Raw genomic sequence first — 23,828 nt, forward strand, 5'->3', positions numbered from 1 at the left:
GTTACTGATGGTCAAAAGCGGTACGTTACTTACTTTGAATAAATTGAAGAAACTACCAGCCGTAGCGCGTCTACTCTGCTCTGTTTATTTGTCATCCAAGAGTTGGGGTGCGTTCAGGTTCATGGCAATGAATAAATGAAACACACATAGCCTACCTTTGCAAGAACGATGGAGTTGCTGTTTGATACGGTCATAATGTGCAGGTCCTGCACCCATCCGCAGCAAAACTGTTCGTAGCTTTGTAGCGATTTGTAATTTCGGAATCGCAGATGAGTTTAGTAACATACACCAAACAATAAATACAGCAGAATGTCCATTTCGCTTAATTGTGAAGCCCGTCGACGTCTTTACTCCATTTGTCTCGGCTTGCTCGTATGGGTCAACATTGTTCACATCCTTAAGTTTAATCACATATCTGTTCTTTGCCTTAGTAACAAGTTTGTCTCTTTATCGAACTGGCGAGTTAAAGTTTAATGTCCCGCGAGCCAGACCTGCTTCCAATATGGCTGCGTTGTTGTCAGATCTCACGTGAGCCACCATTCTGTGACGTGAACGCTCGAGCCTAATAGCGCACGTACTGTACTTCAGAGCCAGTGTTTTCACACACAAACCGGAACAGCGCGTGCGGCAAACACACACACGCAAAACAGATGCAGTGGGATATGATGGCAGAGCATTCAGAGGAAAATTTGGTCGAAATTAAAGGAAAGAACGTGTATGTAAAGTGTAATTTATGTTCGGGGCAAAGCTTTTGTCGACATCTGTGGTAAGCAATTCAAATCTGTTTATTTTTGTTGCACTTCAAGTGTAGGATAAATCTGTTGCTGGTGAGGTGCAATAAATATACATGGTTCTATAACACAACTACTTGTCTGTTCTGCTCTATTCAACTGACTCGAATACTGCTCAGAAAATTTCAAATTCTTTGACATACAACAACTTCTTTTTAAAGTAACGGAAATAGTTACTTTCCCTCGTAACTAGTTACCTTTACTATAGAGTAATTCAATTACTAACTACTTACTTACTTTTTGGAGGAAGTAGTGAGTAACTATAACTAATTACTTTTTTAAAGTAACGTGCCCAACACTGATCAGAAGTAATCAGAGTAACTGAAACTTTTTTTAATGTCATTTCTAGACCTTCACTCAAGGCCACTCCTGTTTTGGAAGTAAAGGCTGACATTCTGATGAAGGAACTTTCTCTCCGCTGTGGAATTCACCAAATTTACACAAAGAGCAAAGTCTTGAGCCTGGCTGAAGATATCCAATAATCATATACTGACTTGAAGGGTTTGCTATTATTAGTTTTTCCCGCCTCCCTCCTGAGAGACATACATTTTGTGTTTATATGAAAGCAGTACCTGGCATGTATCTAAAGGGCTCTGGTCACATTTTATGCCTGAAAGTCCTATTTGACTTTTGAGAATGTACATTTTATAGGTCTAATTTTTGGTATTCAGTGGTGTGTTTTCTTTTATGATTTTTTTTTTTTTAATTTGCAGCAATTGAATCAAAAGCAACCTGTTTATGGTGGTGGCACCCAATCATGAAAAAATTGCTTTCCAGTGAACGTCTCTAAAAGTTGCAGACACTGAGCCCTTTCTCTTCAAAAGGAGAGAATCAAAAGAGACCGACTATACCGCTACCAGAGGACGTTTTCAGACATTTTCTTCAATGTTGCGCATGGATACACCACTTTGTCGGCTGAGATTCAGCAATACATTTGTCCATACAAAACGGGCATTTTCCAAGAGTATAATTGTGTGCCTTTTTGTAATTCCTTTTGGTCAAATATTTTTTTTTTTTTTAATCAGCTGTGTTGTGTTTGTCATTGAGATGTGCAATGAGAACAATATCTTGTATTTCTAGGCACTTTTTTTTTTTTTTTAATTGCACATTTTTTTCAGGTTTTAATTTTGCATTTGTAAGGAGTTGTGTATAAAGGAATAGACCATTAATTGTTAAAAAAATTGAAAAATATTAAACAAATCATCAACAACGCGCACAACACTGCGGCGAGTCACATGTCAGAGTCTACTAGAGTCTGTCACTTACAGTTTTGTCACAAATTACTTCTAGTAATACTAATCTACTACTAATGTAGTTACTTTATTGATTACCTACCTCAACATAAGAATTACAACAGAAAAATGCCATCGCATGTAATTGACTTTCAGATCATTGAATTTTAAGGGGGAGATCAGAATTTTTCACATAAGGCCTAATCTTCAAGTTAGCAGGGGTTCAATTAGTCGATGGAGTTGATTTCAACCACCATTGACTCGCGCTAGCTTAGCCACTCCAGAGCCCTGAAACTAACAAATAACTGACAAACTGCATGGAATTTGTTGAAATCAACTCCACCAACTAATTAAACCCCTGCTACCTCGAAGATTACTGTAAGCCTAATGGCAAAAATTCTGAACTTCCCCTGTAAAATAAAGACCTAGCTGTTGAAGTGTTGTCTAAAAAAGTTGTAAAGCAATAAAAAAAGCAACAAAAAAAATGAATGAAATGAACAAGAATCCTACAAAGTATTTCATAATGGGTCAAAATTATTTTTCGGATCATGTGACTAGCACCTTAGAGATGGTCCTTTGCTTTGCCTAGCCAAAACTACACCTGAGGAGGCAAGATGGATATTTAGAATTTCTTCAAACCTTAGCTTTCAAAAGCTTTAACAACAACTGAGCTTGAACATGAACAGTGTCAAAAAAATAAATAAATAAATAAATAATATACTATATATATATAATCATTTTATTGCTGACACTGCGTTTCACAATCAACATGTTTTACCTCCCACAAAAGTCAATGTCATGGTTACAAACTGTAACTATAAAATGTACGTAAAGGCTGGTTACAAACTGTAGAAGTGCTGGCTGTCTCGTTAACTATGGGCTTTGATTGGAGTTGTGTCGCGTGGTGCTGTAATTCCAAGTGGTTCCTTGAATTGGATGTGGAGTTTTTAGCAGTTTTTGAGCCAGCGCAAACTTTGCAACGCACGGATATATTTTTGTCATTTTTACCGGACAAAAATGTAAAGTAATGGCTGTATTCCAAGTGAGCAAATGCAGCCGTTTTTGGTATCTCTCCTGCCTCTTTCATTGTTCGTGTCCTGACAAAGTAGCCAGGCTATATGTTGTTTAGGCCGCAGACTCTTAGCGCTCACACAGCATGGTAATACATGTTTTCTGTCCTCCGATGAGAAAACGTGACAGGGAGTGCTTAATTTGTAAATCATAGGGTGCCGGAACACAAAGTACGTATGACAGCGCAGGGATGATGAGACGGGTACAGGTCCCAGAACTTACGCAGAAAATGGTGCTGAAAATAACACGCAAATGCCCACTTGCCATGCTGCGGGACTTACAAGCCTCAATTTCAGATAATATCCATGGTATAAATGTTATGACAACAATTTACAATTATTTAGGCACAGGTCTAACTTGTAAAACATAGAAAAAAACATCAGAGATTACAATAAATAACACAAACCCATTCTTTTGCGAGTTTCATCCCCCCTGTGTTCTCTGGCCCCCCAAAATTGTGCAGCCCAAACTCGAATTTCCCATAAGAGTACTGGCCTGTTGCTCCGGCTGTTTGTGGTCCACCTGGCTGAATGCTGGCGCTGTAGCTGGCCCCCATCCCGGGTGGCGCTGAACCTGACCAGCTGCTGCCACGGTAGCAGCCTCCTGCCCCGGCTTGGCTGGTTGTCCGTGAACCTGGCTAGCTGTTGCGGCGCTAGCCTCCAGCTGCACCCGGTCCAGCCCGTTGGCATGATCGCTGCAGCTGCCGTCATCGCCGGTTGTTGCTTTTCTGACTCATTTTGAACCATCTTCCTTCTTTTTGGGAAAAAACCCCCCCGTAAATTCAACTGTCTTTTTGGCATGTTGAAATATCGTTTGATCCTGGCTGCTTGCTCCCCAAATGCCGCAAATTTCCAAAGGCAAGGCAAATTTATTTATATAGCACAATTCAACACAAGGCAATTCAAAGTGCTTTACTCACATGAAGATCATAAAAATCACATTTAAATCAATACAACGTAAAAACCAAGACAATCAAAATCGGAAATAAAATTATACATAAAAATCGCATTTAATAACAAATAGAATAAAAATGAATAAAAATAAAACAAAAACTACTCCTACTAATAATAATTAAAATCAGCAATGGAGATAAGTACAAGAGGAATAGAAAGCAAGTAGATTGAAATATATAGACAGTTATGGATATGCAGTGCTAAACAAAAGTGTTTCACGTCAGGGGCGTGATTTGTTGGTCCAGCTTTTCATTGCATCAACAAATCTCCGACTCTTTCTAATGACATTAAATTTATATAAACAACATGCAATTCTTGGAATTTGTTCTGTAAATGAATTTATGCATATTATTATTGTATACATTTTTTAAAAACGTTTTCATATTATTATTATTTTCTACTGGACTGTCTCAGGAAATTAGAATACACAATATTCTAATTTTTTGAGACAGTCCTGTGTATATATACAGGACTGTCTCAGGAAATTAGAATACACAATATTCTAATTTCCTGAGACAGTCAGGAAATTAGAATATATTATAATACTGTCTCAAAAAATTAGAATATTGTGTATTCTAATTTTCTGAGACAGTCCAGTATACACGAGAGGTGCCGGATCTGCCCAAATAAGTCCAGCAACACAGGGAGGCCAAAATCAAGAGGAACCGGATCTTGTTCCGGCAGGATCTGGCACAAATTAACCCCTGGTGACATGAGATGTCACTCCCAAACTCAAGAGCAACATTTTCTATTCAAAATACTCTTCGTACATGATTACAGTATTCTTCATTATACATTACGAGGATATAAGAAAATAGTAACGCAAAAACACTAAGGAAACTAACTTTAATCAGATTACAGGTTTGGAAAAATGAACGCTTTAGATTGCTCGTTACTAAAATAAAAGTAATCTGATTACAATAACACGTTGCTTAGTAACGCGTTAGTGACAAGACTGTTTACTAAATAATTACAAATCCTTAATATGGTGTAGGAAACTAGTTTACTAGTTGCTGTAAGGCTCCACAGGTACTATATATCAATGTCCCTGCTAATTCTTTTTGAATTTATATTGAATTTATTGTATTATTACTTCGTTTGTACTTACCAGTCAACCACACTTAGACACACCTTCAGCATGATTCATACAAACAAAAACAACAATAGTTTAACATGTTCTTATAACTCAGCCTGCAGTATCCTAAGTACTCCTTTAATTAATGTCATAACCTAACACTTTCAAAGGTTTTTATCAGCAAAAGGAACATTTTCATTCCCAATAATAACAAACTTTCCGAGCTGAACTAATCTGAAAACCAGCCAAGAGCAACGCCGGTCCATGGGGAACCCAGGAGGGGCTAAGACGTAAACACACTTGTGCAGTTAATTAGAAAATAAACTGTGCATTCCTTGGGGGGCCATTAGAGCGATATGACCCAGACGCTCATTAACAGTCAAACACGCTCAATTTTATGAGACAAAAAAGAAATTTAGGCAAACAGATTAAATCCATTATCATCACTATGTCACCGGCCTTTCATTCGGTGTGCAGTAAATGTGAAAGATTTATGGTTTAGAGAACAAACTTTGTCACATTCCTGAGGTTAAAAATCAAATCAGTACTTGCTAACTGTCTAATGGTAGGTCAGGTGAACATAATTGACTGGCGACCAGTCCAAAGTTACCCGATTTAGGCTCCAGTTACTTGCAACCCTCGTCAGAATCAGAATGCATCGTTTCAAACTTCGTGCCCTCAGTCCATTTTTTTCAATTAGATGAATAAATAATTAAATAAATATATAAAGGCGGTAATTTAATAGAGCTGTCCCGATCCGATCACGTAGTCTGTCACTCTCGCTCCTGACGCTTTTCTTGGTCATGCAGTGCACTGGAGTTGCTTATTAAAGTTAACATTGATTCACAGACGGTTAAGGTTTGATCTTGCCAGAGATGCTTACTTCAAAGCGCCACATGCATCAGTCATCATTTACCTTGTTAAACAGTTGCTGTGGCAACTCGTTGTAAGTGAGCAGCTTGAGCGGATTTGAGTGGACTCACTCAATGAAGCATTTAATAAAGACGTGCATTTTTCTACTTTATTGACAATGATGGACATCCAGCTCATTTAAACTGGGAAGACTGGCTTTTAATTAGGGATGGAAATTGATAAGATTTTTACAATTCCAATTCCATTATCGATATTGCTTAACGATTCCATTCTTTATCGATTCGCTTATCGATTCTAATTTGGACTAATGGACTGTATGAGGTTCTGGGTTCAATATGTTTTAATTCAATTCAATTCCATTTCATTTGTATAGCCCTAAATCACAACAAGGTTGTCTCAAAGGGCTTTGCAGAGGCAATATGATACACAGGGTTCATTCGCCTCGGGGTTTCGGTTAGAACACGAGGAGCATAGAGTGGAGTTGGTCTTTGGCACTTTCAATCCGACTTGGCAACAGGCACAACTATATACAGGCAATGGCACTTGGTATGACAATCACTCAATGAGCAGATGAGAGCATGCGTGGAAAGATGTTGATGTATTTGTATGTGTGTGGAAGAAGACTGGAATGTGAGGGTATATGTATGGTTCTTGAAAGGAAAGAAAATTACATCATATTAGTGCGGATGCAATTAACAATGCAAATTGACTGTAAAGCAGTCATTAACACACATACATGACTCGCACATTATAATGACACAAAGTTGGGGGGGCGCGAGTGCGCGCGCACAACCCGGAAGCACACTGCGTGCACGTGCGATCATCTTGGCCATAAAAGTGGGGAAAACTAAGCACTTTACACTCATACGGATGTACAACATCATCTTAAGATGCTAAACACACAAATGTGCAACGCAAATATAATGTAAACAACGCTCGAGAACGAGCAGTGAGAATGCGCGGGAGCAACCAGCCGGCGAAACAGTAAAAACACGAAACGGTGGCGGTGATAATGGCTCTAATTTATCATAAGAACTCTATTGCATGAAGAGGAACTACATGGACGCACACAGCTTAATACTTCCTCTAAAAGGTGGCTGCCCTCTGCTCGAAATGCGCATCCAAAGTAACTGACTGGTTGGTATGGGAACAAACGCATATCCATGGAATCTTTCTAACAGGAGTATTAAAATGGCTAATAATATCGTTTAGGATTATTTTAGATGAAAATATGTTATATTTTTTTTATAGAGTATTATTCAACGAGGAATAAGATAGACCCATTAATATACTTTTTGGGAAAAAAAAAAATTACATTTTCTTTAAGTAGTCTCATGAATCCTGGCCTGTGAGAGTCAATGCAAATTCACTCGGCAACGACTCTTGCCAGGTTACACTTGATGAGAAGTCTCTCGATGAGGAATTATGTAGCCGTGCTTACTGAATCGAACATGTGTACCATACATAAATTTCGGAACATAAATCGTGCTGGTTGGAATCGATAAGAGAACCATTAGATAATTTGCCAAACGATTCCATGGAATCGGAACACACGGAACTGGTTCTCTATAAGAACAAGTTCTCAATTCTCATCCCTACTTTTAATCATCATATTTCAGTGCATTTGACGGCGGTAGATGTCCAATCAATTTTGAATGGGAGAGGTTGGCAGGGAATGATCACTGCCAGCGACATCTAGGACATCTAGCGTCGTCAATAACAGCCAATAATTTAAATGGTGTCATTAAAAAAATCTAGTATGATAACAAACATACCTGCACACACTGACCACAAACACTCTCTGAACTGGAAAGCCATGTCACCCTGTAACAGATGTAGCATCCAAGTTGTACGGCAGACAGTAATTGAAAGCAGGAGCGATCGTGACGTCAAACATCTTGGTACAAAGAAGCGCTAGTGACGGATGAAATGTTTGGTCAAGGAGGAAAACGTGAAGTAATTGGGGTCTTCGCAGGCTATAGCAAGAGGCTTGACAAGTGGTTGCACATGCCGGCTGCAAGTATGCTTTGACAGCAGCAGAGGCTTATTCAGGAGAAGCTATCAGGGGGAGTTTGAGCGACAACATAGCAATAATAATAGCCCGGCCAAGGCCTCGCATGGGAAAGTCAAGCACGTTGCTCAAACTGTTACTTGGAACATCAAAGGACACTTAAGAGGCAAAACATTTGAAGCGTTTCGGGGATGAAATGATGCGAGTTTAAGGCCCCTTCCAACAGAGAAAGCACACGAAAACAAGATTTATTCTGGGTGGAAAGAAAATGTTGATCTCAGTGGGAAGAGCTTTCATTGTAATAACATTTTCACTTGGCGGAGAGTCGTAAAATGTTAGCATGACAAATCATGCGTCAGAGATTTGCTGTCTGCACCATTTGGACCATGTAGGCTACTAGAAGTAGTAGCATTGTGCTAACTTTCTGATAATAATTAAAAAATATATAGATGGCGGTAAACACAGATAAGGCTGAAAAAGCAGTTTCTGCTTTGTCACCCCTCTTTCAAATAAACTGCTGTATTTTAAGCCAAAAGAACTGTTGTGTTTGATAGAACAATATGTCTATATGTTGCCATAGCAGATTCATGGCGCATTAAGCCCCCGAACTAGTTTTGATTTGTCTGTTTTACCCTGGAAACACCCGCTTACAGACGTCGCACAACTGCTTTTGTTTCAACCCAGCCATATAAAAAGGTAAGCAATTATATTTTTATTCCATATTTCTGTCCATTTTAGCTTAGAATTATTAATCAATGTCAAATATTTTGTTTAAAAAAAAAACAACATAAATTAAAAAAAAATCTTTAAAAACTTACACACGCGCATATTTTAAACTTTTAAACAAATTAAGTAAATATGTCACAGATATCTACCTCATAACTATCGCTTAACTGTATTTCTTTTGTTACTGTCGCATTTTCCCCGATATGTTAGATGATAATCGATCCAAACAAAGAAAAACAACATTTAAAAGGGTTAATATATGGAAATAAAAATCTCGACCACTCCTTGATGTCTGCGATTTCTGGATCGCAACCCTTGTTATATTACCATGTTTCACCCATAAAATCCCCCCAAAATCCAGCTGTGGCCATTTACAGCTGTGTCTTGACACTCGGTGATCTATGCTACATGGAGTTTTTGGATCGAAAAGAGGTAAGTACGCGTTAATATCTCGTTAAAATCATGGCGTCTTTAATTCTCTTGCGTGCTCTCACCTCCAGTTAGGGTTTTGCTGTTAAAAAAAAAAAAAAATAAATAAATAAATACTCTCCTGTTCAAAATTTTTACCCAAGAAAATTGAGATTTTAAGCTTTCCAATGATGTATCACAAATGTGTATAGGACCATTTTGAAATTTGGCCAAACTGGGTGTCTCAGAGCGAAACTTCAAATCACTTGAGTGTTTTCCGCCATATACATTTTTTTGGTAGAGTGCTGCTGCTCTCAAAAAGTCTGTATGCAATATAGTCCAGTGGTCTCCCTAAAGCAGGGATTTAGGTTTTGTGTACTCAACCCTCACGAGATGCACATACTGAATTGCAGAGGTGGGTAGAGTAGCCAAAACTTTTAATCAAGCCAGAGTAGCGTTACTTCAAAATAATATTACTCAGGTAAAAGTAGTCATCCAAAAAAATGTAGTCAAATACAAGTAAAAAAGTATCAAGTGAAAATAATACTCAAGTAATGAGTAACATTGTGAGTAACTGCTTATTTTTGTTTGTTTGTTTTAAACAATGGTATTTTTTTTCTCTCAGCACAAACATATTTATAGGAACTGTTGTTATAATATACTGTACTGGGTTATTACTAGTGTTGTTAATAACGGCGTTAGAGTATAACGGCGTTATTTTATTTTATTTTTTACTAGCGAGTAATCTAATTAGTTACTTTTGTCATCTTGGCAACGCCGTTACCATTACTGAGGATGTAAAGGCGCGCGTTACTACGCGTCACTACGTTGGTGACGCAAAATAAGTCTGAGAGACATGGACTTACGGAGACGAGAGAGCAGAGCGGGAGTCGGCAGGAGGGAAGGGAGTTGTGACGCTGTCGCAAATGTGATGCTAGGCTAGGTGGCTCTAATAATACCTGACTGTAGCCGATAGCCTACAAACTACCCCCACATGATGCTGCGGTAGATTTCACATGTATATAGAGTTAGATGCGAAATGACAGACACGGCAGCGTTAGCACGTTTATAGAGAACTTGATGCAAAATGATAGACTCACTGGCATTAGTAAACAGCCGCCATCTTAAAGCAGTAGACTTCTCAGGAAGGCTCTGTTGTAGAGAACCTTCCTAACGAACCTAAGTAACTTTTTATCTAAAATACTCCTAAATCGACACAATCTTGACTTGAATCTATCTTTAAATGATGAAAGTTTTAAAACTTTCACATGTCGAAAGTAGACAGAAGGGAACTAATGTAATAACAACTGGAATTTTAACAACATTAACGGTTGATTCAAAACATTAAATGACTTCCAAACGTTTTTTTTTTTGGGGGGGAATTAAAAAAAAAAAAAAAACATGAAACGTAACACCAGTTACTTTGCCAAGTAACTAATTACTCTTACATTCAGTTAACTGAGTTACTAACTCAAGTACTTTTGGGAGAAGTAATTTGCAACTGTCATTAATTACTTTTTTGAAGTAAGTTTGACAACACTGGTAATTACTCAGTACATAATCAAAGAAATAATTTAAAAAAATAAATAAATAAATAAATCATTGAATTCTGGCAAGAGAAAAAAATAGAATGAATGCCCTCTAGTGAAGAAAATTGTTCCTAGTTTGAATAGTGAATACTGAACTGTATTTTCTTCATAGATACTATTAGGAAATGAAAAGGATCATATCTCCGGTTTTTCGTGTTGAATCGGTGCCAAATAAAAACTGGGAGAGAGGTTTTAATCTGCACTTTTGAGTCACGTCGACGGCAGCGCTCTACAGTATGTCAAATACTTCATTTTTTACAGTGCTTTAAAGTAGGGCTGTCAAAATTATCGCGTTAACGGGCGTTAAATAATTTTTTTAATTAATCATGTTAAAATATTTGACGCAATTAACGCACATGCCCCGCTCAAACAGATTAAAATGACAGAACAGTGTAATGTGCACTTGTTACTTGTGTTTTTGGGCGTTTTTTCACCCTCTGCTGGCGCTTGGGTGCGACTGTGGCTTTCAGCACTATGAACGAGCATTATGTAATTATTGACATCAACAATGGCGAGCTACTAGTTTATTTTTGATTGAAAATTTTACAAATTTTATTAAAACGAAAACATTAAGAGGGATTTTAATATAAAAGTTCTATAACTTGTACTAACATTTATCTTTTAAGAACTACAAGTCTTCCTATCCATGGATAGCTTTAACTGAATGTTAATAATGTTAATGCCATCTTGTTGATTAATTGTTATAATAAACAAATACAGTACTTATGTACCGAATATTGAATATATATATCCGTCTTGTGTCTTATCTTTCCGTTCCAACAATAATTTACAGAAAAATATGGCATATTTTATAGAGGGTTTGAATTGCGATTAATTACGATTAATTAATTTTTAAGCTGTAATTAACTCGATTAAAAATTTTAATGGTTTGACAGCCCGACTTTAAAGACGACATGTGATTGAATAGGCTGGCGTGATCATAGAACGGCAAGCTTGCGTCTGATTGGTTTAAAGGAGTTTTGTGATTATTGTTGCGAGTCGCATTGGTGAAATTAGTAATGCTATTCTCAATGGCATCGCTGCCAAAAATAATAATAATAAATCAAATATGTAGAATAAAGATGAAAAATGTAAAGATTCTTGTGTAGCCCAAAGTAGCGGAGTAAGAGTAGCGTTTTTTCTTCACAAATCTACTCAAGTAAAAGTAAAAAGTATGGCTTCGTAAAACTACTCTTAGTAGTGCATTTTTCTCAAAAAGTAACTGTAACGGAGTACATGTAACGCGTCAAAAAGTTAAGTAAATGTAACGGAGTACATGTAACGCGTTAGTACCCATCTCGGCTTAAGTGTAGAAATTTTCAACATAAACCATCAAACATTTGACACTAAAATATGAAACAAACAAACTGACATAAACTTGAAAATTATTGATTAAATGTATCAAGTTATTTAAAAGGTATCACATTTCAAATATGAAAATTACACTGTGAAAATGTTTCAACATGAAACATGGTAAAACGTGACACTCATCATGTTAAAAATGTGAAAATTAGCATTTAAGTCTTTCAATTATGAATATTATCACATTAATTCAATCACTGTCGGCCCTCCCACTCCAAAAGGATTGGATGTCTAGCATCGTCAATGGTAGCCAATCAGTTTACGGGTTCAACAACGTCACACCTACAAGCCTCACAAGTGTTGCGTTTGAGTTTATTCTAGCTGCTGTTATTGGGAACCGAACAGGAAGTGGATGCCTTTGGACAAAAAGTGGCTGTTGTTGGCCATGCCATTCTTCATCGCTGGCTGCACCCGAACTGCTGCGTCCCGATGTGCTCGCCACACAGGTGCACCGACAGGGTACGCCTAAAACTGACCAGCTGGGTGTCTGTCCGTCTCTGCTGCCATCTGAGACCTTCGCCATCACGACCCAACGAACAAGTTACCGGCACGATGGGTTCATTGATGGATCAATGATTGATTCCAACAATAGCTGTCAAAGTCAACACAAAGACTATATTAATTTCAAACCCTACTTTGAAACTCTTAAGGGGTTCTAAAGCAGGTTTTCAAAAAGAAGTTAGGGTTTCAAAGGTAAATTTCAAAGAAAGGGGAGGGCCTCAAAGTACGGTTTCAAACTGGGGTCGGGATTCTAAACTAGGGTTTCCATCCATCCATCCATCCATCCATCCATCCATCCATCCATCCATCCATCCATCCATCCATCCATCCATCCATCCATCCATCCATCCATCCATCCATCCATCCATCCATCCATCCATCCATCCATCCATCCATCCATCCATCCATCCATCCATCCATCCATCCATCCATCCATCCATCCATCCATCCATCCATCCATCCATCCATCCATCCATCCATCCATCCATCCATCCATCCATCCATCCATCCATCCATCCATCCATCCATCCATCCATCCATCCATCCATCCATCCATCCATCCATCCATCCATCCATCCATCCATCCATCCATCCATCCATCCATCCATCCATCCATCCATCCATCCATCCATCCATCCATCCATCCATCCATCCATCCATCCATCCATCCATCCATCCATCCATCCATCCATCCATCCATCCATCCATCCATCCATCCATCCATCCATCCATCCATCCATCCATCCATCCATCCATCCATCCATCCATCCATCCATCCATCCATCCATCCATCCATCCATCCATCCATCCATCCATCCATCCATCCATCCATCCATCCATCCATCCATCCATCCATCCATCCATCCATCCATCCATCCATCCATCCATCCATCCATCCATCCATCCATCCATCCATCCATCCATCCATCCATCCATCCATCCATCCATCCATCCATCCATCCATCCATCCATCCATCCATCCATCCATCCATCCATCCATCCATCCATCCATCCATCCATCCATCCATCCATCCATCCATCCATCCATCCATCCATCCATCCATCCATCCATCCATCCATCCATCCATCCATCCATCCATCCATCCATCCATCCATCCATCCATCCATCCATCCATCCATCCATCCATCCATCCATCCATCCATCCATCCATCCATCCATCCATCCATCCATCCATCCATCCATCCATCCATCCATCCATCCATCCATCCATCCATCCATCCATCCATCCATCCATCCATCCATCCATCCATCCATCCATCCATCCATCCATCCATCCATCCATCCATCCATCCATCCATCCATCCATCCATCCATCCATCCATCCATCCATCCATCCATCCATCCATCCATCCATCCATCCATCCATCCATCCATCCATCCATCCATCCATCCATCCATCCATCCATCCATCCATCCATCCATCCATCCATCCATCCATCCATCCATCCATCCATCCATCCATCCATCCATCCATCCATCCATCCATCCATCCATCCATCCATCCATCCATCCATCCATCCATCCATCCATCCATCCATCCATCCATCATAAAAACATGTATAAAAGTAAAAAAATGTATAAAAATAGGGTTTCAAACTAAGGTGAGGGTACCAATTTATGGTTTCAAACCAGGATTAGGATTTCAAACTCGGGGCAGGATTCAAAAGTAGGGTTTCGAACAATGGTTAGGGTTCCAAAGTAGGGTTTCAAAAAAGGGGTTGGGTTCCAAAGTAGGATTAGGGTTTTAAATTAGGGTTTCAAGGTGGGGTTTCAAAGTGGGGTAGGGATTTCCAATTAGGGTATCATACCACAGTTAGGTTTTCAAATTCGGGTTTTAATCTTGGTTTAGGGGTTTTAAAGTAGTGTTTAATACTAGGGTTATGGTTTGGAATTAGGGTTTCAAACTAGGTATAGGTTCCAAAGTACAGTTTCAAACTAGTTTTAGGACTTCGAATTGATTTTCTAACACCAGTTTGGGTTTACAATTAGGGTTTCAAATTAGAGTTAGGGTTCCAAAGTCGGGTTTCACATTAGGATTAGGGGTCCAAAGTAGAATTTCAAAGTAGGTTTAGAGTTCTAAATTAGGGTTTCACACTAGAGTTAGTGTTTGAAACTTGATTTAAATTTATGAAGTAGGGTTTCACACTACTGGTAGGGTTCGGTTGCCAGCAAAAAAGAGCTGACTCAAAATGTAGATATTTGCCCATACTGTTTAAGATTTAACAAAACACTATTGAAAATGGAGATGAGAAAACTGCAAACTATCTTCAGCTACCCAACAGTTTTTTTCTAAAACATAAGCGTTTGTGGAACTTTACATGTGCAGTGTGTTGTACTGACCAGTGAGTGACCAGGAAAATTTACTGGGCAATAATGTCCTGCTTGCCACAAGTTTTTTTTCTTTCTTATTTTATCCATTTTTCTTAAACTTTCAGGTTTAAGAAAAATGGGGTGAAATGTCTGGACAGAGTTGGTGTGGGCCGTCCTTTAAAATTCGCACATTTCTTTTAAAGGGTAAAGTTTTTGTACTTGAATTAGTATGCTAGCTTCCGCTAACAGTTTTTTTTTTTTTTTGTTTTAATTATAAACAAGCGTGCAGCTTCCATTCTTACGCAATTGGTTACATAGGATTTCCACTGAGGTGACAATATCATCTATGGGTGTACTCTCCTCAGTCAATCTTTTCATTCCTAACTAAGGTCTTTACCCACAAAACTAAGTTCAGACTGACGAAATCTTCTTTATTTCACGTCATTTTAATTTTACAAAAGAAACAGAAAACTTTAAAAAGTGTGCATGTATAAGTGCACGCATATCGCATCTTTTATGGTTATGTGGTTATCACTTCCATTGATTGATTGATCAATTGATTGTCACATGCACATCACTTAAGTCTAATTCTTTTTTCTATTTCAAGATGAGTCCTTTGCATTATCCATTGCATTAGATTTGCACTATGTAAATTGCAGTTAAAAACAAGGGTGGTTTAATATTGTGTACAATAAAAATGCTGTTGTTCGAAAGCAACAATGTCCATATTGTTCAGTATTTTTTTTCCATATTGTCATAAATAATAATATAGTACATTTCCTTGAAATATTGTGACATAATTTTCCTGTATCACTCAAACCCTTTATGAAGGCAGGTTTGGAGTAAAAACACATTATCATCAAAGTATAAAATAATTTTGAATACAATGTAGTTTTTGGTAGTCCGGAACAGTGAAATATTTTTGTTCTGCATAGAGTTCCAATTTTTGTTGAAGTCCCCCCAAAAGCTTTGTCTGTCTACATCAAGCAATGTCCTGATGTCTCCTTTAGACAATTGCCTGATATCATCATGGTGTGACTTCACTCTCAAAGTACAAAGTCTGAGAAACTGACAGATAAGGCTTAGGAATGCTTTCAGATGGCTGGACTTTGAGAGGAAAAAAGTCTTATAAATAACCTTGAATGTGCTCGCTACCGGCAAGATGTGGCGTAATCAGTAACTTGGCGTTGCAGCCTAGCGGATGGAAGGTTGAAGCTCAGCTCTTGTGATGGGCAGGAAACGGCTGCAGGGAGAGAAAACTTGCGTGCTTGATGTAAACGTCACCATCCTCCACCTTGACTTCGTGCACTTGTTGCTAAACCAGTGGAAACATGAAAGACGATCAATGTGACTTGACAGTTGTCCTAAGGCAGGTGCATCGAAACATTTTTTTTTTTTTTGTGTGACATCTATACTCATTTAGTGCATCCAACATTGCAGGGCTCATTGCTTATATGTTGAGTAAAATTCTTCTACGTGTATCTTGCTTTAAAGCCAAACCTTCAAAGAGGTCCCAGATTTCCCGGTCCGGAGGTCAAAGTCGTAGTCGTGCCACGGACAAAAGACCCGCAGGATCCCATCAGCCTCCTCGATGTCCCCCTCGCAGAGTGGACCTCCTGGAAGACAGATAAGATGTTCCCCAGGAAACAACAATGCTTTCTACATTCCGACAGAAATCCCTCGTAGAGTTAGTTAAACTCATTCCAGACCAACAGATAATTCGGGTTTCATGACCTATATTTTAATGATATCTATCAACCTACAAAACGTAGGTTATGTAATGGAAATAGGCAATTTACATGTCAAATGATTGCCGCCAACCCCCCCAGTGAAAATGGATTGGACGTCTAGCGGCATCAATGGCACTGAAACAGCCAGCCAGTTCTCCCAGTTTAAATGAATTTGACATTTAGCACTGTGAATGGCTGGCAATGAGTTAAACACTACAAGTAGTCCCGGGTTACGACGCACTCAACTTACATGATTTCAACTTAACGATGCTGGTGTCTCGTTTTTCTTTCTTTTCTTAAATGTTGACTTTTGTTTTGAGATGCATGCTTTTATCTTGGTGCAGGATGCGTACAGTAGGTAGTACTAATGGCACACGATTATAAGCCAAGAACGTATTTGCGCACACGAAGAAGAGCGCACAGGCACGCGCACACACGGGAAAGACCGCATTTGTTCCAATGAAGAATTTGCACAGCCGAGTGAGAGAGAAAGAGGAAAGCCTGCAAGCCTGCGCACACATTTGTTGCTTATGAAACATCCATGGAGGCAACACCTGTATACACCGTACTGGCCCGAATATAAGACGAACCCCTCTTTTTCGAGACTCAAGTTTGAAAAAAGACTTGTTGAACACCAAATCAATTTTTACTGTATACAGAAAATAATTACAGTACATCTGAAACGAATGATTAAAACAATATATTTGAGAGAAAAAGCATGTTATTTTGCCTCATTCGAATCTTAATATCTAAACATGTAAATTTGTACAGTAAACTAAAATGCAATCACATTTGTAAATGAATGGCTTCTGGTTTTTGAAATGTAAATAAACCAATCTATTGTGATAAAACAACAAAATTGCAATAACTGCATTAACCATCAAAGTGAGGTCTAACTGTAACTGTAGTCTTGAATCAAATCTGAATAAGGAAAAACATTGAAATAAAATAATGCAAACTGGTTAAACTAAAAAAAGTAGCCGAGATCTGTCATGACAGAACATCGCTTCAATGATATCTGGCGCCATCTAGCGTCGTGAATGGGTATAATATCTAGACCGCGAATATAAGATGAGCCCCACTTTATCAGTGTTATTTCAAAGCAAAAAACACAGTCTTTTTCTTATTCTGGCCAATACGGTAACGCTTATGTACTATTTATTGTGCGTTTTCAATTGTGGTCGAACACTTGGGTCGAGTTTCTGTGAGTTTTTGGTGATGTGTGGACGCTAACTGATACATGCTAATGGTTTGTGTGGATTGTTATTGCTGTATCAGCAGCTAGTTATATACGAAAATTTGAATTGCTGTTAATAATGATGAAACAGATTTAATTTCATTTTTATTTTGGGTTCATTCTGCAAGTGTGGAAATTACAGAAAATATGAGCATGGTGCGCGCATCCGTGAACTGGCTGGACAATACGGCCGTAGAATGTCTATGATCTCGACGGTTCTCCTCCGACCTCCGTTTGCCAGTCTTTATAAGTTAAGGTGACAATTATTATTGTGGTAACCGCCAAAAAATCGCCAGCTTCATCAGGTTCTTAATATTTTATTTCAGAACTTGTGCAACACAACATGCCTACTGTCCGCCGCAGCTGAACAAAGTGAAAGTAAAAAGTCCCTCTCTCACTCTGTTATGTCAGTCACACGGTGCATTCATGTACACCACGCAAAACACATTTGTCATATTAGAACCCGATTCGTTACATTTTTACAGGTATTATTTTATTATTATTACTACTATTATTATATTATTATTCTGATTTTATTCATAATTCATTTGTTTTGCCCTGTGTAATTGCTATTTGCAATCGTACCAGCAGCATTTATTAAGGATTTAGTGTAGATTTTTGGGCTGTGGAACGAATTCATGGAATTATAATGTATTCTTATGAGAAAATCCTGCTCGACATATGACAATTTCGACTTACAAACAAGGTCCTGGAATGAATTAACTTTGTATGTAGAGGTACCACTGTACACACTTTCCTTCTCCGTTACCATTGCTGTCGATGACTGGAGGAAAACTTAAGGAATTCGACAAGAGTCCCCCAAAACCGTACAAACACAACGCCACACCCCTCTAGTGACTTAGCGGTGAATGACACAGTAACGCGTTACCTTGACGCAGAACTTCGAATGCTCATTGAGTACGTAGGGTCTACGCTGTTGCTATGCCATCACCGCAACGCAGAAGCATAAATCAGCTTTTAGCTCCAACCTCTTGGCGAGGACGGTGCAATGACATATAATACATGTTTTTCGATAGTCATTTGGAGATTTGGGGAGTATTTAGGGGCACTTTAAGGGTTAATTCCAATTTACGCGGAAATTCAGGTTACGTCACCAACGTAGCAACAGAACCCGTTCATAACCCAACGAGGACTACCTGTATTGGGGGGGGGGGGGGGGGGGGGAATAAATCAACTTTTAATACTGAGGCCCATAACCAGAATGTAATTCTGTTTAAATTATTTGAATTGTATTTATTTTGTTTTATTAACATTTTATCAATTTATTATTTATGAAAAACAATTTAATCATCAGAAAAAAAGTTTAGTAATAATACAACAATTAACAATTACAATTGAGACCTGGCTACCACATATATGAACAGCAAATTCTGGGTCATGTAGGGCAGGCCACAATTTTGAATATTGTGGGAAGCCGACATAACCCAAAATCCTTTTGATGCTTTTATTTTTGACTAAATTACCAAAAGTAGTCGCTTGCCACGACATCGAGTGGAATGGCGTACCGCAAGCAACACGTCACTTCCGCTCATTAATATTCATGACATTAGCTACTGTTGCTAAGGGGGGACACGCGACCGTTTGTTCCTAATAGGAAATGAATGGAAATCGTGTACGAAGGAGATGTTTACAGAGCTAAACCTACCAATTCTCTCCGAAAATTATGTCCCTGGTGCCAAATTCACTGGCAAAGATGTGGAAGAACATAAAAATGTTCAGTTAAAGAGATGGCTTGAGTGTCGAAGGCTGAAAAAGACGAAAAAAACGAGCCGACCTAAGCATAGCCTTAGCTTTTTTATCGACGGGACTGACAATGACATTTTCCTGTTTCAACAAGCTATCCTTTATCACCAGCCCTGTCTTTCATATATATTATATCCTCTGGTCGTCCTACGTATCTGACCGTTCTTGGGGGTAATTTAGTTAGTTTTGTGTACTAATCGCAAATGCTACTCAGTGACAGCCAACGAACACATTAAATTTTTTTCATTGATAACAAATCTTAATTCTATAATTTATTTACACTTCCCCCTTACAAAAGTTGTTTTTTTTTTTTACAACAGAAAAGGTAACTGGCAGTCAAATACCATTTTAATTCTTTTTAGGTCATTCATTGTCAGACAGAAGCAGCACGGCACAACGTCACGATAAAAAATAAGTTCAAAATTTCAAACTGGCTTGCCTCTTTGTCCTCTGAAGGAGCATGCCAACCCAACAAAATGTTTACTGCAAATGAAATGTGAATGGCTTCAACGTGACTTCACTTAGCTGGCGTTAAAACGTCCGCGCAAGTTGATTCATTCTTCACAATTTTTCCTCCGAGTTTTTCGTTTCGTGAAACGTATGAAGAAAACATCCTTCATATGTCGTAATGTCTAGAGTTGTTTCTACAAGTTCCAAAAAAGCAATGCGTGATCAGCATGTTTGTTTTTTGAAAGATTGCCGGAGAAAAGTAGCAGAATTAACATTGTTTCTATGCGAGGGCGGGTCTATAATGTCCTACTTTTTTTTTTTTTTTTTTTAATTTATTGATTAAAAAAAATAATAATAATATTGAACAACAAACATACATACAGACATACATATAAACTACGGCTGTCAAAATTATCGCGTTAATGGGCGGTAATTATTTTTTTTAATTAATCACGTTAAAATATTTGACGCAATTAATGCACATGGCCCGCTCAGACAGATTTAAATGACAGTATAGTGAAATGCCCACATGTTAATTGTGTTTTATGGAGTTTTGCCGCCCTCTGCTGGCGCTTAGGTGCGACTGATTTTATAGGCTTCAGCACCCATGAGCATTGTGTAAGTAATTATTGACATCAACAATGGCGGGCTACTAGTTTATTTTTTGATTGAAATTTTTACAAATTTTATTAAAACGAAAACATTAAGAGGGGTTTTAAAATAAAATTTCTATAACTTGTACTTAACATTTATCTTTTAAAAACTACAAGTCTTTCTATCCATGGATCACTTTAACAGAATGTTGATTATGTTAATGCCATCTTGTTGATTTATTGTTATAATAAACAAATACAGTCCCTATGTACCGTATGTTGAATGTATATATCCATCTTGTGTCTTATCTTCCCATTCCAACAGTAATTTACAGAAAAATATGGCATATTTTATAGATGGTTTGAATTGCGATTAATTACGTTTAATTACGATTAATTTTTAAGCTGTAATTAACTCGATTAAAAATTTTAATCGTTTGACAGCCCTAATATAAACATACATATCCAACAACAGTAATACAGAAAAACCAGCTCGCCTAGAAAAAACCCTGATCAACAATATTTCCTCTTATTTAGTAAGACATACAAAAATAAACAACAAATTATATATAAAAAGGCATTTTATATACCATACAATTTTGCATAAGATTCTAGAACAGACTTGCGTTTTTCATTCTGTGTCATATTAAGTGATGTGAAATACGAGTCAATCTCAACTAAAAATATTTTAAAGTTCGGATTTACGTTTTGAAATTTAGATTTACGAATATGATATTTACCCGGCAATAATAATGTCCCACTTCTACTTTACTTCCGCTTTACGATGCGACGTTACGGTCTAAAAATAGCATGCGTGCGTTAAGCCATTCCACAACAAAACGTTCTTTTATTTTGAAATCCGGGGAGGCGGAAATGATAGCATGGCTTGCTTGCCGTAACCTCTGTGTTGTTTCATTAAAATAGCTTTTACCGGAGTGTGGACATCGGGCATCCATGGCGAAGAACTCGCCCTTGACGAAGAAGAGGCACACGTCCGACTTCCGGCCGACGGAGGAGTACACGAGTCGGCATTTCCTGGCGGAAAGCTCCGAGGCTGTGCCGAGGTGTCTCCACGCGACGCTCCCCTTGTCTCCCTCTCCGGGGGATGAGGCCATTTAAGAACGAATTCACTTGCTTCCCGAATGTTAAGACGTCACAATTATTTATATTTCCCCTTCCATTTGTCCTATTTCGTTGGGCACGCAATCCATGTTTTGAGGCCGAGTATCACACACCAGGATTTCACTTAAACGCGCGTGCACGCGAACAGTGCTCGTCTGATATTTCCTGTCCATAAATTTAGTTAATTTTATAGTTGTATTAACTCATTGGCTGTCAATAATGGTGATAGACGTCCAACCACGTGGCTCTTTTCATTCTTCTAATGTTAATTTATATTAGTTTATTACCAGTGAATGTCCAATCCATTTGAACTGGGAAGGCAGCGAATAAATATTCATTCCATGCCACCCTATCAGTTGAAATGAATTGGACGGCTTGCATTTTCAATGGGAGCCAAGAATTAATTTAGATTTTTGATGGTTGACATTAATGTGTTAGCGTCATTGCAGTTTTATGTTAGCACAGTACAGTAAAGTACAGTACAGTACAGAACAATACAATACAGTACAATACAGTACAGTACAGTACAGTACAGTGCAGTCTTCATTCTATTTTTTACACCACCACTATTGTCTCAGATTACATGAAAAAGTAATTTAATTACTGATTATGCCTTTAAAAAGTAATCTAGTTACTTTACCGATTACTTTAAAAGTAATTTATCAATTACTTTTTACCAATTTTTCTCCCTTTGCTGCCTCAACATAAGAATCACAACAGAAAAATGTCATCGCATGTAATTGACTTTCCGATAATTGAATTTAAAGGGGAAGATCAGAATTTTTCACATAACGGTTAATCTTCGAGTTAGCAGGGGTTTAATTAGTCAATTGAGTTGATTTCAACCACCATTGACTCCTGCTTGCTTAGCCACCCAAGGGCCCTGAAACTAACAAAAGACTGACAAACTGCATGAAATTTGTTGAAATCAACTCTACCGACTAATTAAACCCCCGCTAACGCAAAGATTAAGCCTAATGTAAAAAATGTTAAGGTTAGGCTTTACAGCATATCAGGCCAACGTAAAACAATGCAAATTGACTGCACAATAATCAACAACACACAAATGAATTGCACAGTGCAATAAACACAAAGGTTGGGGCGGCACAAATGGACACGCACAACCCGGAAGTACGCCGTACACACACGTTGTCAATTTGGCCACAAAATGTGGTGGCAACTAAGCACTTTACACTCAATACGACTTACAACATATCCCAAAGATGCTAAACGAACACATCACCTCACGGCATAAATGTGCAACACGAATATGATGTAAACCAGGGGTCCCGAAACTTTTTCCTGTGAGGGCCACATAACTTTTCCCTTCTCTGATGAGGGCCGGGGTCAAATTGTAACAGAAAAAGTGTGATGATTGCAGGAGTGCTTAAATGTAAAAATTTATTGTTTTTCAGAAAACCACAATCAAAAAACACTTCCTGGATTCTTCACGGAACAAAAGTAAATAAAATAATAATATAATATAATATTAACGCTATTAATTAAATAGATAATAACCAAATAACCCTCTCTGGGTTCTTCACAGAAAAGAGCCAGGAAATAAATAACACTATTGAAAAAAAAAATAATAATCTAAATGCTCTCTGGTTTTGTTCAGGGTGCTGGACCAAATGTGGAGGCGGGCCGGTTTGGGAACCCCTGATGTCAACAATGCTCGCCAACGACCCGCCGTTGCAACGGTAAAGCTACGAAACGGCAACGTTTGTGGCAGCTCCAACCTATCGCTGGAACCCTCCAGAATGAAGGAAAATTACGTTAATTCATGCATGCACACAGATCAACATTCTCTAGCACATCTCAACAGGTGGCTGAACTCAGCTTGAATGTGCAACAGCGCTCTACACGCCTTTCTCAGTCCCAAAACACTTAGCGCATGTAACTCGAGACCAAAACAGGAAGTAACTATGAGCAGTTACCATGGAAACGAATGCGTAGTGGAAACCTTTCTAACATTTTCTGTTCAAAATGCTCTTCGTACATGTCTACA

General features: G+C 38.3%; 2 protein-coding genes across 3 annotated transcripts in view; one reads left to right on the top strand and one right to left on the bottom strand.

The window, feature by feature from the left end:
- cilp2 (cartilage intermediate layer protein 2) overlaps nt 1-1,948 on the top strand; it is a 35,077-nt gene extending 33,129 nt beyond the window's left edge. The window contains exon 10 of the mRNA XM_057840214.1: nt 1,141-1,948. The gene's annotated coding sequence lies outside the window, so the exon portion shown is untranslated. The remainder of the gene's footprint in view (nt 1-1,140) is intronic.
- An 8,470-nt stretch (nt 1,949-10,418) lies between these two features.
- Nucleotides 10,419-21,981, bottom strand: si:ch211-212d10.2 (uncharacterized protein LOC557710 homolog). Of its 2 annotated transcripts, XR_009063736.1 has the most exons (4): nt 21,630-21,981; nt 16,425-16,540; nt 16,062-16,239; nt 10,419-12,683 (listed from the first exon to the last, which is right to left on the bottom strand). XR_009063736.1 is itself a non-coding variant. In XM_057840063.1 (3 exons), exons 1-3 carry the CDS (start codon nt 21,811-21,813, stop codon nt 16,141-16,143), a joined length of 399 nt encoding a protein of 132 aa, XP_057696046.1. In that variant the 5' UTR covers nt 21,814-21,981; the 3' UTR covers nt 14,147-16,140. The 2 variants fall into 2 exon arrangements, 1 of the variants encoding a protein (XP_057696046.1); XM_057840063.1 differs by lacking the exon at nt 10,419-12,683 and having other exon boundaries at nt 14,147-16,239.
- Nucleotides 21,982-23,828: the final 1,847 nt, after the last annotated feature.

This window comes from Corythoichthys intestinalis, chromosome 7 (assembly GCF_030265065.1).
Source record: "Corythoichthys intestinalis isolate RoL2023-P3 chromosome 7, ASM3026506v1, whole genome shotgun sequence".
Classification (NCBI taxonomy): domain Eukaryota; kingdom Metazoa; phylum Chordata; class Actinopteri; order Syngnathiformes; family Syngnathidae; genus Corythoichthys; species Corythoichthys intestinalis.